The sequence below is a fragment of the Trichosurus vulpecula genome, chromosome 2 (assembly GCF_011100635.1).
Source record: "Trichosurus vulpecula isolate mTriVul1 chromosome 2, mTriVul1.pri, whole genome shotgun sequence".
NCBI classification, from domain to species: domain Eukaryota; kingdom Metazoa; phylum Chordata; class Mammalia; order Diprotodontia; family Phalangeridae; genus Trichosurus; species Trichosurus vulpecula.
The window spans coordinates 378,792,800-378,808,591 of NC_050574.1; the positions used below are offsets into that span (position 1 = coordinate 378,792,800).

The 15,792-nt window shown below is 39.8% G+C and overlaps 1 protein-coding gene across 1 annotated transcript in view; it reads left to right on the forward strand.

Annotated features, from left to right (window-relative positions):
* PDXK (pyridoxal kinase) overlaps nt 1–15,792 on the forward strand; it is a 70,344-nt gene that overhangs the window by 24,669 nt on the left and 29,883 nt on the right. Inside the window, exons 2-3 of the mRNA XM_036745909.1 lie at nt 4,574–4,628; nt 10,672–10,776. Coding sequence (XP_036601804.1) covers nt 4,574–4,628; nt 10,672–10,776 — 160 coding nt within the window. The remainder of the gene's footprint in view (nt 1–4,573; nt 4,629–10,671; nt 10,777–15,792) is intronic.

Consider the following 15,792-nt stretch of genomic DNA (forward strand, 5'->3'; position numbering starts at 1 on the left):
TATACACACATACATGTATGCAAGAATTCTGTATGTACACATATGTATTTATATATGTATTGTTTCTATATCTTGGATGCCAAACCCTTATCTCAGAAATTTCAAGGATTTTTTTTTCTTATTTGACTTTTCCTTTTTATCTAATATACATTAATTTTGTTTGTACGAAAGCTTTTCAATTTCATTTTATGAAAGTTATGGTTTTTTTTGTAATTGTCTCTAACCCTTGTTTGTTTAAGAATACATCTCCTGATTATGTGATCTGTTTCTCTTGTAATTTTTTATGATAAGAACTTTAATATTAAAACCCAATATCCACAATTGTCACTGAGGAAAGTAGATACAGAATCAAGATTGTGTTAGCTTTTTTTGGATGCCATATCACACTACCAACTCCTTGAACTTGTAGGGCACTAAAACCCCCAAATCTTTTTTTAGAACTGCTGTCTGTGTATACCTCCACCCTATGCCCATCTCGTATTTGTGAAGTTGATTTTTTGGTACCTAAACATAACATTTCACATTTTTGGCAGCCATGTGCAGAAATTAGAATTCTACAAAAAACCAAATTTTATCTTAATTAGATTAAGCCCAATGCTCTAGCCTAGCAAGATTGTCTTGGAGTCTGACTGTCATCCAGTATGTTAGCTGTCTGTCCCAGCTTTATGTCATCTGCAAGTTTGATGAGTTTATTATGTATACCTTTATTCAAGTCACTGATAAAAATGTTACAGTGTAGGCTCAAATACAAATCCCTCGAAACCTGCCATGTTTATTTCGAGCCATTGGTGGGAATGGAGAGAGTAATCCCAAGTTGGGGCTTGGAAAAGCATGGGTAGGACAAGGGAATTCAAGGGCAGATAACTGTATTAAGTTGAAATGGTTAACTATAAAGTCAGGATTTTGAAAGTAGGAAAAATCAAGACCATAGCAGGGGTCCACCTTGCTATAATGGGAACTCACAAAAAGTGGTCTCAATTTTTTAAGTCGAGTATGAGTCAGGATTCTCTGCTGAGAAGGAGTGGGGATGGATGGAGGAGGAACTAGAGTTTGTGATGAGAATAGAGAATGTTTCAGTGTGATGCACAGGGAGAAATGGAAAACTCTCTGGTATTGGGTGAAAACAAAAGGACTAGATCAACAGAACAGAATAAACGCACCAAACCATTGTTAAGAAAACATCGACAGATATTTGGAAGATAAAAACTGGAGAAAGGATTCAGTATTGAAAAATATGCTTAGGAAATTTGGTCAGATATTTGGTAGGAATTTGAACTTATTCCTTACATAAAGTGCCTTGGTGAATTCTAGCTGGGTGAGAGACAAACGTTTTCTAGAAAAGATGGCAGAAAAGCATTTATGTTAATTGTAGCGGGAAAAATCTCTTTTCCCATAAGCTTTTGTTCATTCGTCTTTGTTAGGTCCCCCTCCCCTCCCCTGCCCAATCTTCTGGGATTAAATAAACATCAAGGTTACTGGCTATATAGTTATTAACAGTGTAACAAAGATGCCATCCAAAGATATTTTTTACCATCACTGCGACCACTGGCTTTTCTTCAGTTTGGTATACATAGTCCCACCATTCGGCTCTCTCAAGAGAGCAGCCATTTAACTCGCTCAGGAATTCTTTTTATAATGTTTCTTTGCAAGATTAAACAGTTCTCAAGAAAGAAATTATCTTCTCCCTCTTTTTAAAAAAAAAATGTTTATTTTTCCCCAGTTACCTGTATAAACAATTTTTAATCTTCTCCCTCTTTCATTCTGTACCTCATTTATTCACATTTTAGTCATGACAGCTAAACTACCAGTCTCTTCTTTCTCTTCGCACTCCCCAACCCTTTGCAGTCTGGCTTCCACTTTTTCACTTAAATGAAACTGCTTTCTCCAAAATTACTAAGGATCTCACAATGGCTAAATCTAATGATCCTTTCTCAGTCCTTATCCTTCTCAACCTATTTGTTGCATTTGATACTAGCGACCACCCTCTCCTCCTGGATTCTTTCTCTTTTCTGGGTGTTCATGACACTGTTCTCTCTTGGTTCTTTTCTTTCTGTTCTTTCTGTTCTCAGACTCTTTTGTGGCTTGTCATCCATATCCTGCCTCTTCCCTAAATAGGTGTTCCCCAAAAATGTCCTGAGCCCTCTTCTGTTTTTCTCTCTATACTCTTATTTGGTAATCCTAGCTTCCATGGGTTTAGTTGTCAATTCTATGTTGATAATTCCTAGAGCTATATATCCAACCCATCACTCCCTTGAGCTTTAGGTCCTATATCACCAACTGCCTATTGGAAATTTCAAATTGAATGTCCAGATAGCTCAAACAGAGTGTGTCCAAAATTGAATTTATTTTTTATTCTCAAATCCATTCCTCTTCCAAGCTCCTATTTCTGTCAAAGGCACCACTATACTTCCAGATTCTGTTTTGTAACCTCAGCATTATCCTTACTCTTCCCCACTGCCTATGTCCAATCAGTAGCCAGATCTTTCCATTTCTACTTCCTGAGAGAAGTGATTATTATTTTATATTATATTAATAACTAATTATTAGATTAGGATCAAGGCTTTTCCCCTCTATTTCCTCATTCAGGGACCAGCCCCCATAGGCCAGTTAGCTGCTGTTTGTCCTTCATTCTCAAAGAAGACCATGACATCAGGGACATGATGCCATGACATGCAAGTGAACTGGATTTAAGTGAGGGAGGGCTGTGTAAAGCCACCCCCCTCACTTTCTCCTCCAGAGGCATCTCCAGTGGCCAGATATAGATCAGGACAACTGGAAAAGTGGAGGCCAGTCACTTGGGGGATGGGTAAACAAGTGGTGGTTCCAATGGAATTTTTTTTTTTTTTTTTTGCAGGGGGGAAGGGAAGGCAGGGCAATTGGGGTTAAGTGACTTGCCCAAGGTCACACAGCTAGTAAGTGTGTCAAGTGTCTGAGGCCGGATTTGAACTCAGGTACTCCTGACTCCAGGGCCAGTGCTCTACTCACTGCGCCACCTAGCTGCCCCAACCTTGGCCTTTTTAAACTAAGTCTTTAACAGGTCCAGGTTTGACTGAGGCAATGCCCATTCAATCTGAAGGACATTGTTGATTGACGAGATTGCCTAAACCGCCTGGGTACATGCTCTGTAGGTCTTGAGCTGACCCCACCCAACTAGAAGGTCTTACTTCTATTACAGGGTAAATAACATCTAATCTAGGTGGATTCTTGCCCTTAGGAAATAACCCAGTTTATGTAGGAGAAAACCAACCAGAGTGGTCTGGGTAGAAATGGATTCCTTTGTCCAGATTGCTGGAGGCAGCTGAGTTTTCATAGGAGACTCATCCTTAGCAGGAGGAGCTGAAGACTTTTAGCCTACCTCCTCATTAATATGTAAACCCCTCATTAATTGTTTACCAGTCAGGGTTGATTTTCGTCTGTCAGGGGTGATTACTAATTACGCAGAAACTCTGTCTCTCAGGCTTTTCATTTCATTCGATTCCATAACATCTCTACCATCTGACTCTTTTTCTCCTAAAATAGCCACTTCCACCTAGTTTTGGCCCTCATCACCTTTCACCTAGACTATTGCAATAGCCTAAATTGATGTACCTGTTCCATTTTGCTCTCCATTCTACTCACTGCTGTCAAAGTAATTTTCCTAAAACACAAACCTGACCATGTCACTCCTGCTCAGTGAACTCTTTGTCACCTAGGATTTGTATGTAGGAACTCTTCTTTTTGTCATTTAAAGCCATTCATAACCTGGTCCCAATCTACCTTTCTAATATTCTAATATTAATATTCTCTGTACTCTATGATCCAACCAAAATTGGTCATCTGTTTCTCATACATTAAACTCCATTTCCTTATCTTTGCAGTGGCCATCCCTATTCCTGTAATGTAATCTCTCCTTATCTCAACCTAATAGATAGCCTCTTTTCCTTTAAGAAGCAGCTCAAACACCAGCTTCTACCCAAAGCATTTATGTTCCCTCAGTCACTAATGTCTTATCTCCATAGCTACCTTGTTATTTTGTAGTTTCTCTCTCTCGTGCATTGAATAGTAATTTTTGATTGATTGTTGTCCTTTTCAGGACCATGCTATATAAAGTAGGCATCAATTTATTTGTTTTTCATTTGAGTTCTTATGTAAGTGGTTTTCATGTACCATTTTCTGAGATTATGGCTCATTAGATCCTGTAGGCCTTGGATTGTATAGTATTCTTACAAACATCATTGCTAAAGTGAAGCAGAAGAGCCTTTTACTAGGCATAAGGGACACTGAAAATTTAAGTGTTAAATTAAGTCTTGCCCATATGTATCATGGCAGCAATTGTACCCTACCTGAAGACTGTTTCTATTTTGGGTCTTTTCTATTAGTATCTTCTATTCTATCATCTGATTATAAATTCTAAACCAGATTTCTGTGGCATCTGTTTATGGGGTTTCTGTATATTAAAATAAAATCCTTTGTTTTGAGTTAGGCATGTAGTTATTGAAGTATATAATTTTTATCATTTCCTTTATTTTTAGGCATGTTCCAGACTTTAGGACCTCATTTTAGGTCTCTAAATTTTGTTCTGTTTCTGTTGCAGGTTTTGGGATTCGAAATTGACACAGTGAATTCCGTCCAGTTTTCAAATCATACAGGTAATTTATGTTATTTGGAAATAGGCTTCAAAAAATATCCCACTTAGGTTTACATCTGTAGTAGCAAGTACCTGGGGCATTGAAAAGTTAGGTGACACTGACATAAAATGTCACAGGTAGGACATGCCCTCAGGTCTTCTTGAATTTGTTTTGTTGTGTGGAAGGAGGAACAGTGATGACATCAGAATCACCAATACTTAAAGGCTCTCTGATTGTTTTGAAGGGATTATCCCTGAAGAACCAGATTTTGGATTTTGATCATGGGAGGTCCCATAATCTTCATCCCTGGTGAGGCCATTTGTCTTTAAGCTGAAACAACATATGTTGAGATTTCTGCTCCATATGACTAAAGCTGGCAGTAATTTGTAGATTTGTAATAGAACACATGTAAAATTGAAAGACATGATCAGGTATTTTGTGAGTCCAAATTATATATTTAGGCAACACTTTGAACTGAGAGCAAAGTGACACAAAAAAGTACAGACTGTTTCTGAAACCAGAGACAAGTGAACTCCTAATGTAGGCAGGATGAAAGAGTTTTTTTCAGCCTGGTGTAATGCTTTTTATTGGAAGACCTGGGAAGTTGTGTGTGATAATAATAGACTTCATAAATAGAGCTACCTGTAGATCCTTGTTATTATGTGGCTGGTTATTATTTAGCTAGAATAAGAATGCAATTGAAGAGAAGACTTGCTTTGTTTCATAATGTGTTTAATAATTTTTATATTTATTTTCTTTTTGCCCTTCGTTTACTTTTGGAATTTCACCTAGAGTTAACACATTTTATAAATGGAAGGGACCATAGAGATTAGTTAGTAAAACAACAGACATTTTTTTAAAGCATTTACTGTGTGCTGGTCACTGTGCTAGGCCTTAGATACAAATACAAAAATTTTAAAAAAAAATCTCTGCTTTCAAAAGCTTACATTCTAATGGGAGCGACAAGAAAGACATTTGTAGCAAATAAAAATCTATACAAAGTAGCTAAATGTGAGATAGTTTGGGAGGGAGGGTGCCAGCAGTTGTGGGAAATCAGGAAAGGCTTCATGTAGAAGGTGGTTATTGAGGGACTCTTTGAGGGATGGTAAAGAGGCATTCTAGACTTGGGGTGTATCCAGTGCAAGTAGTCAAGGTGAGAAGTGATAAGAACCTAATGAGAAATGGTTGAGTAGAGAGAAATAGTTGCTGTATAGGTAGAAAACGTAAAATCTGGCAACTGATTGGATAGATGGGATGAGGGAATAAGCATTAGAAGCAGAATTTGAACCCAGGTCCTCTGACTTCAGAATCAGCACTACACATTTCCTCAATTTATTTTCTGTAGTGTTGGGAAACACTAATCTTTTGTACATCATTGTGGCCTGTTGTGTAAAAGGGCTGGCCTTAGAGCCAGGAAGTACAGGGTTCAAGGCTCACCATTGACATGTACTGACTATGTGCAATTTGCAGACAAGATACCACCTTCATGGGTAGAGAGATGGAGTTTCCTCATTTGGAAGGAAATCTGTGCGATCACAGGCCCAATTCTTATCCCTTTCCCTAATCTTTTATATGTATGTGGTTCTGTCTCTGATATCTTCTACTGAATACCATAATGCTTTTTCTGTATTTTTTTATACAGTACTAGATAGTTTGGATTATAATGTGCTTCACAATATGATTTAAAGCCTGATAGTGCAAGACTTCCTTCACCAGCCTATTAGATTCTTTCCTGTTTGTTTTTTCCATGTAAATTTCAGTACGATTTTATAAACCCCTTGGCATTTTGATTAGCATTACATTAAATATATAAATTAAGTGAGGGTGTATTGTCATTTTCTTAATAAATGGTCTTTCCATAAGCACCGAATGTCCCTCCAGTTAGACCCTCCCTTCAGAAGACCGATGGTTCTTCTTTTATTTCAGTAGTAAGTGAAGTAATATCCATTGTTTTCTGTGACACTATACTCTCATGGTTCCCTCACTTCTGACCATTTGTTAAGGACAGACTTGACTTAGGTTGTCACTCTGTCAGTTTATGCTTAATATTGGAACAAAATGAGGTACTCACAGGTCATTTAGCAGTTAAGAAAATGAAGTTTACTTAGCCCTGACATAGAAAGGTATACAGTGAGGATGCTCCAGAACTTAGCTTGGGTAGATATATCCCCTGCCCCTTTTCTCCATAGAGAAGTGTATAGGGTCAGCAGGGTTGGATATAGTGACTCCAGTGGTTACAGGGCATTCACCTAGTCTGAAGGACCCCATCCCCATGGAGATGGGCCTTTTTTTTTGTCAGATAACCAGGAAGCCATGACTACTTGGCCAGATGCTACCAGGAAAAGTTATGTCCAAGAGGGAACAGCTTGAGCCTTGGCCCTGGGCCAATCATGACCCAACTTTGTTGATCTTTGTGAAAAAACTAGCTTTATCCATGTGGGAAGGTAGCAGAGAACGCTGGTACATATTGGTCCTATTACTTACCATCCCATAATGGCAAAATCTTAAGGATCTTCTAGAGGACTGTAAGGTTAATGGGAAATGAGATCTTCCCTGCCCATCAACAGGCGTCATGTGGAGCCCATTAAGGGAAGCTTGCTTGCTTGTAGGAAGCCTTACACACCCTTTGTTAATTTCTGATTAGGCACTGAGCCTAAAGATTACATATTGTGAGAGGTGAGCTTTTGTTTTGAGGGCTCACTTATGGGAAAGATGATTCCCTGGTCGAGACTCTGAGGGGCTGTATGTTCAGAGCTTCCCAATTCCTCAGAGGTAAAGGCTCTCTTGATTCAGTGGTGGATGTAAAGCTTTGATTCAGGCAGTACAGCCCTGTCTGTTGGTCTTTATTTCTCTTTTCTGTACTTTTTCTGTTTAATTAAAAAAGGTTGTTGACCCCTGAAACAGCTACCTTTCCTTTAGTGAAGCAGATAAAAGAACCCTCACCAAGCAGCCATCCTCGGTATGTCAGTGTGGTAGCCATTACAGGGACCTTCTACTATATAAATGCTTTTAAGGCTTTTATTAGACAGTGCTCTTGGAATAGGCAGTACTAAGGGGAAAAGAAAAATAAGAAGAAAAAATTTACAGCTCACTCTCCCTCCTCTCTGAAGGAGTCACCAATAAAGGCAAAAAAAAAGTACAAAACAAAAGCTAAAAACTCTAGGCTTCTTCCCTTCCCCCCTTCCCTCTACCTCCACTTGAAAAGACTAAATCTTAGATCTGAGTGGCAGATCCAAGCATTGAAAGGCACTAATCCTGCTGAGATCCAGGCAAACATGATTTTGAATGAAGCATTTCCATTTAGCAATAGAAGCCTCCTGGGCCCTGCCCGTCTTGTTAGAGGTACCATCTTCTATCACCCAACTCCTAAGAGGCAACTCTGGACAAAAAGGATGATTATGACCCCATGTCATCTGTTAAATAGCAACTAGGGCCAAGAAATAGGTGAACATCTACTTTTTAAAAGAGATAATAGTGAGTTTCCCTTTTGGTAAACATGTATTTCTAGAAGTGCAATAGTCTCTTTCTGGCTACCACCTGCCAAATGCTCCTGTCAGCTTATTTTTTCTCAACAAGAGACTTCCAGCAACTTTGAGCCCTGTAAGGGCCCAAGTGGAAAGATTGCTGGACAGCCTGCTTTTCCATCTTCTGTGGCTGTAGCATGTTCTGGACCCCATTTCAAAGAGGTGTACTTGTGGATGACTTGGTAAATGGCTGCTAGGTTACTCAGGTGGGGAGAGAGTGCTCTCCAAAACTTGCATGTCCCTGGATTTTCTTCTTAGGTGGTGGGTGTCAGTAGTTTATTCCAGACTGTTCCTAAAATCCTCTGAATTCACCCAAACTCAACTGAGTGGACTGGACCCTGGATTTTCACAAATGATTTCTTACTCCTGTGCCTCATCAGAGTTACTGTCTGGTCTAAGGATTCTGATACCATGGCTCACCTGGCTTGGTTAACATTTTGTCATTGTCGTAGTGGTGTACATCAGTGCCCCCAAGAAGAGATGACTCTTTCAGGTCTCCAGGCCCATTAGAATGTGGCAGCATAAGGGAGAGTTCAGGTAATCCTGGGAAAGGACAGTGAAAGTATACTGAGCTCATTCCCAAGCAAAAGCAAACTTCTCCTGACTTGTCATAGACTAAGGAAAAGTGAAAAAATGTATTGATGAGGTCAGGAGCCTTCTACTACTCATACTCAAGGCTACTTGGTCTATAACATTAATGAAGTCGAACCAGCTATAGTAAAATGAAGACTATAGGTCCCTGTAAGCTGCCGGGTGTCATCTGCCTTGCAATTCCAAGGGTTTCCACATGGCCCTACCCACAATCCACATAGAGGTTGCCAAAAGGACTTGCAGATACTCATGATACATATCTCTTCCCTCTGTGGTATGCCTTCTATAACCATTTTGGAATGATCCAAATGCGGTAGGGCTTAGGTGGGGCTGAAGGACTGAGTTCTGAATTTCCCTGTACTTCGTAGTCATCAGGTGCTTTTTTATATCAACCTGCTATCCTTACCTTTTGATAGCCAGGTAGTGGGCTTTGTGCTTCCTTTCCACCCCCTTCCTCTCTCAGAGTTCCTATTCATACGGATGGTATCTGTCCAAGGAATAGCTGCAGCTCTCCTTATATCTTTCTTAGATTTTCCCACTTTATCAGCCTATACCTATATGGTTTCTCCTGTCAGGGAGAGGCATAGATACATTCTGAAGATATTATCATTTCGGTGGGACTTCCCTCAGAAGATGAGATTTGATTCCCTGAGGCTGGCTGTTTAGAGGGTACATGGTGAGCTGTGGGAGGGAATGCAGTGGAGTAGAACAGATCTCATCTAGGAAAACAATTTTCTTTTTCTTTCTCCCTTGAAGATCCCTAAGGGTAACTTGCTGCAAAGGAATTTTTTGAATGCTCCCCATCTCAGCCACAGAAAAAGGGACAAAGGGCAGTCCCTATCTGTAGCTGAATCTGTAACAGTAAGTCTTTACTCCTCAGTAGGAGACTGTCTTGGCATTGGCTTCATTAAGCCATACCCTCAGGAGCAGTTATTGCTCCAGTCGCTCATCAGATTTCTCTTTCAGCTTCTCTTGCAGCTACCCCAGGTGAAATCCCACCCAACCTTTGCTCCTTCAGTGGAGGAATCACTTTTCTTCTGGGAGCAGTAAAAGTATAAACTTGGGGCTTTGTTGTCCCCTGTGAAAGATCTCATATCTCTTTCTCACTTTTCTCATTCTCCTGTCTCCCTGTCTATGATCTCTTTTGGGATGCAACAAAATTTCTGGGTTGGAGACTGCTTCCGTTCCCAGACCTTTGGGTTCCTAGTTGTGACCTATCTTGCCCTCACCACCATCAGAGCTCTCTTCACTTGAAACAAGTTCCATTTGTTATCTGTCAGCCTTCATAAAATGGAACTTAAAAGCCAAGAGTGGTGTCTTTTATACTGAATGTGCAGGGCCAGTTTACTCTCATTCTTACTTAGTATGCTGGCAGGCAAACTTCTGCAAAATGCAGTCAACAGCAACTAAGGAATGTTGGACTTGGTGTGTACTTTCCCTGGCAGCCTCCTCCAGCATCCAGTGAGCTAATAACTGCTTGTAAACGGCTCTTCTCTCTTATCTCTGACATTTCTACAAAGATCCCCTACTACCTTCCAGTTTTGCCCTTAGGTGTTTCCACCTTCTCCTTATCTAAACCTGCTCAGAGAAAATTATCCAAAACTTATTCACATGGAGATGAAAATGGTTACTGATAATCTAAAACGGAATTACTCTAGAAAAACCCCAAGCTAAAGTAACCAATTTTGTGATTTTAGGATTTCACTTAGAGACACTGCCCATTCTTCAGGAAAATGATGTCTGAACCAACAGCTTAACTCATGTGTGCATTATGAGTTTTGTGTGTTGTTTCAGTTTAGAATAAAGAAATAAAATTTTAAAAATATAATAAAAAGATGGTGATTTGTAACCAGAATGCTACTTTAGGGAAAGAAGCATTGTTTTGGTATTGATATTGGTCATGTCTATAACTGTAAGTAAAGGCTTCAATACTTTTATTTTTCTTATAGGTTATCCAAACTGGAAAGGTCAGGTGTTGAATTCAAATGAACTCCATGAGCTGTACGAAGGTCTTAAGCTGAACAATGTGAATAAGTATGACTATGTTCTCACAGGTAAGAAAATACAACCCTCCTCTTTACCTCAAAAGGACTAGTTCACTCTTAGTAGAGTGTTTATATGTGTGACTAGGAGAGGAAGTAAGTTTACCTGGTGGTTTTCATCTTATAACTGTTTATGTCATTTTTTATACTTCCTGGTAGGCAAAGAGATGAACTCACACCCCACTGGGCATTACCATCTGCCTTCCTGCCCACCCTCTGGACCCCCCTGGACATTGCCATCTTGTCCATTTGCTAATGCTGTGTCAGATCCTTGGACCTTATCCTTACTATAGCTTAACCCTATCCCATGTGAAATAACTTAAAAAAACCCACTTCCATACACACAGCAGAACACAAAATTATAGTTCTTTATGAAATTGTGAATCTCTATTTCATATCACTTGCATTAAAAAAATATCCAAGTTCAGCATGTTACTTTCAAAATTATCTTTTGTTCTGTACTGTTGTGTGTTTTTTTTAAAGACTGGGTCTCCCTATCTTTTCCAGGCTGGAAGTATCTGCTACACTTTTCTAGCCTGGTCCAATTTACCTATTTTTAGGGCTTGGTGGCCCTCCACTCCCAGGAGTATATCTGACTTAGTACAGTTACTCAGTTGACTTTAGCCCTCCCGTAGCTTCCAAGCTCACACAATCCACCAGCTGCAACTTCTTTGTGCATTTAAAAAAATGTTAGTGTTCCTCTTTTTGGGGGGGCATCAGTATTACTATCTCTGTGCCCCATACTCCTATCCCCAATTAATCAAGAAAAATAAATGGGAAAAAAGTAAAGTCAAGCAAAATGAATCCACAGTGTCAAAATCTACATGTCTAAAAATGTATGTCTGCATTTTGTGTGCATTACTTCTCTGTGAAATCGAGATCTTTCAAAGTGAAGTGTTTCAAAGTTGTTTTTCTTTATGGTGTAGTTGTCTTTGTATAAATTATTCTCCTGGTTTTGCTAACTTCATTAGATGTCAGTTCATATTATTTAAGATTCTCTAAAATTATCTTTTGCCGTTGCTTATGACACAGTAATATCCCATTACATTCATATGACACAGTTTGTCCAGCTGTTCCCCAGTTGTCTAAGGTAACCTAAGGTACACCCTTAGATTCTAGTTCTTTTCCCTGCTGCAAACACCCCTCTCCCTTCTTTTAATCCCCCTTCAGCATCAGGAGCATGTGAGCTTATATGGGGGGGGGGCGGAGGGAGGAAGGGAGGGGGAGAGAGAGAGAGAGAGAGAGAGAGAGAGAGAGAGTGAGTGAGTTTATTTTCTCTCAACCTTTGACTTTCAGATAAGTGAGATTCATCTGATACCCACTTCCCTGAGCCCTTCCTCCATGTTTGTATATCCTTTTTACATACTCCTTTTACAATAAATTGCAAGTTAATCTCCTCCTTCCTTTCTACACTAATGTAGTCCTTTTACCCTCTTTTTTGCACCATAAAAGCCCAGATTATAAGCAGTCAGACCCCACTGCCTGTTTTTCTCATTTACCTTCCTCAGTACCCTCTCAAGACCTTAAGTTTCTGAAGGTTGTTTCTTGTTTCTTCTCCCCTTTTAGAATGTTAGCAAGACATCTACATATCACTCTTTCCAGTTGCTCAAATAAATTTATCTTTCTAGGTTTCTCTGGATTCTTGTGTTTATTTTTCAAAGTTCTGTTTTTTTCATAAAGAATACATGAAAGTCCTCTATTCCATTAAAGGGTTTTTTTTCCTCCTGTAGGATATAGTTAGCTTTGTAGGGTAAATTATTCTTGGTTGTAAGCCTATTATCTTTTGCCTGTTGGAAGACAGTGTTCCAAGACCTCCTTCTTAAGATGGCATCAAGTGGAATTAGATGAAGTAGAACACCTTACCTTGATAATTAGGGCACACTGACTCAGTCTTTCTTTAGTAGGAGCAAACTTCTTGCCCTGAATTGGGCAGTTCCAGAGAGGCTCAGTTTGCTATTTGAAAGTAGGCTGAAGGTACCATAGGATAGGTGGGTGCTCTGATTGTTGTGAGGAGACCTGTTGGAGAGAAGTAACTATATTACCCTTAAGGGCTCATGTGACCCTGTTACAAGTTGGCATCATGGCTCTCTTCAATTTTAGTTGACTGCTGTCTCTGATGTCTCTGATGTTTGCTGACATACCCTGCCAACCACTGTATATGGAAGGGTTCGTTGGCGTAATTCTTCCACTGGTCCTAACCCTAGATGGGAGAGCCTTTGATGGTTTAGTCCCATTCTCTCCAGACCCCTGATTAGTGTACCAGAACCATGTCATGACCACTACCAACAAATCAGTGTGGAAATGAAGATCATAGCTAGCTCATCCTTCAAGGTCCTCTCCCATACCAGAAGTGCAGTTCCTTAGCTCAGCACACTGGGAGGACTTGCCAAAATCCCCATCTTTCACATCCTGTTAACAAATTAATGGGCACTAAAGTCTAGGCCCCTTTAATCAAAAACTCAAAGAAAAAAAAATCAAACTGGGAGGGGAAGACCCTCAGAGTTCCTGACCAAAAGAGAAACAATTACTATTTAGTATTTACATTCACTCTCTGCTAAGAGGGCAGAGACCTGTTGTCCAATTTTTGAGCTCCAGAGTGAGTTGGGCTTAAGGCTTGGTTTTTGAAAAAGAAATATAGCCAGCAAACCCAAAGTTAAGGAGACAGCCTTCAGCCATTGAAATGTACCTTCCTTGGGCAAAGCACCCTCAGGGGATGTAATGGTAACCACACTGGCATACTCAGGATGGCTACTGGTGCAAGTTCTTTTATCTACTTTATTAGGAAAGATAGCTGTTTCAGGGGTCAATGATTTTCTTTAATTACATAAAATACAAACAGAGGAAATACAGAGAAGAGAAATAAAGACCAACAGGGCTCTACTGCCTGAATCAAAGCAAAACTGCTATGAATACTTTACATTCACCAGTGGATCGAGAGAGCCTTTACCTCTGAGCAGTCGGGCAAAAAGTGTATAAGCCTTCCTACAAGCAAGCAAGCTTCTCTTAATGGGCTCCACATGAGGCCTATTGATGGGCAGAGAAGATCTTATTCCCCATTGACCTTATAGGACAGTGACTTACAGTTGACTTTGATTTGAGTGAGGGGAGTCTGTGCCTGGTCACCAGCCTCATTTTCTCCTCCAGAGTCATGTGGGTCCAGTGGCTAGATATTCTCCAGAACAACTAGAGGTGGCCCAGGATGCTTTAGGAGACCCTGGCCCTTTTAGGCTAAGGTCCTTTTAGGTTCTCACATTGAGTAAGGTAACACCCATTCAGTGAATAGGCCTCTTTGAGAAGTTAATCAAGGGATGACCTCTTTAATCAGAAACTCAAAATAAAAAAAAAGAAATCAAATTGGGCGGGGGAAGACCCCTGCACAAAAGAGAAACAGTTGCTATTTAGTATTTACATTGACTCTGTGCTAGGGGGGCAGGAGAGGGGAGGGGAGGCTACTCACAGGTTGTGTTTGTCTTTCTTTCTCTAAGAGGATCACATCAGGGAAATGATGACATGACTTGCAGTGGACTTTGATTTGAGGGAGGGAGGGCTGTGCAAGTTCACCTCGGGAGAAATGTATATGGAGAGCCTAAATCAGATTCCATGCCATCTTGGGGAGGGGGAGAAAATTTAAAACTTAGAAATGAATGTTGAAAACTAAAAATAAATAAATCAACTTATTTTAAAATATAAAATTTTAAAAAATTTAAAAAATAAAAGTAAATTAAAAAAAGAAAGTAGGGCCTCTCTGCTTGCTGTATTGAATTATGGAGAGTTCAGGTTGCCTAAGGGAGGGATGTTAAAGATATACTGCGGTCCTTCCCAGGTGAAAGCAAACTGTTCCTGACTATTCTTGGCCACAAGAATAGCGAAAAGCACATTATTGAGATCAACAACCCCATACCACATCAGGGCTGGAGGGTTGAAGAGAAGGAGATGATTGGAAACAGAAGACACTGAAATCAAAACGGAAAAACAGCCTGAGAAAGTACTGAAGGGTCAGAGGGATTGGAGGTCTAAGTGAGAACAGAGAATAGATTTAAAAGGGATCAAGCGTAGGGAGAGATGGTTAGGGTCAGACAGAGGAATATCACAGTTTTTCGTTATGAAAGTAGAACGCTTGTGGGTAATGGTAAGATCCAGTTTGTGACCATACACTGTCTTCCCCTATTAGAATGTACGCTTCTTATGGGTATGGGCTTTTAAATTGTATTCCCAGTGCTTAACATAGTGCCTGACATGGTAAGGACTGAATAAATTCCCTCTCCTTGAAGTGGAGTGAAGAATTAGGTCATAGGATTTAAGGAGATTGAGGAATTTCATAGGATTTAAGGAGATTGAGGAATTTGGAGGTTAGGAAAGAGAAGAGAACATGAATATGGACATTAAAGTTCCCTAATATAAGTGGAGGCTTTAGAGGCCACTAAATATACATTAATCACCATGATCTAAATTGGTATAAAATTGTAATTGAGTCTAGAAGTGGCTGGAGGGTGGGGAGCTGTGAGTGAATGGTCAGTGTTGGATAGGATGGCTACAGATATAGTGTCATCAGGGAGGAGCCAGGTCTCTGAGAGGACTGGTAGGTGGAAGGAGGGGAAGTTAAGAAGAATAAGATGAAGGGAAATTTGTTGACTATGGAACAAGAATTCCACACCTTGCTGATTGAAAAAAGTGTTAGGGAAAGTCTTCACCTGAGAGTGTGGAGAGAAGCTTGAGGAGAGAAAAGAAAGTTTGCTTTGCTTCCCTAATGGCTCAGGTAAGATTAAATAACCTAGTCATTTCAGTTTTGTAACTTCTTCCAGCCCCATTTAGCAGCTGAGTTTTATTTAGTCTGTTTTATTTGTGGTTTATATTGTATAAACACTCAGCTGTGGTTTACTGTTTCTATTAATGGAGGAAAACAGATTTTTTTCCCCCTTGTAGTAGATTTATATTACAAATCACCCTTTTCTCTATTCTTTTTTTTTGTGGGGGGGGAGGCAATTGACTTGCCCAGGGTCATATAGCTAGTAAGTATCTGAGGCTGAA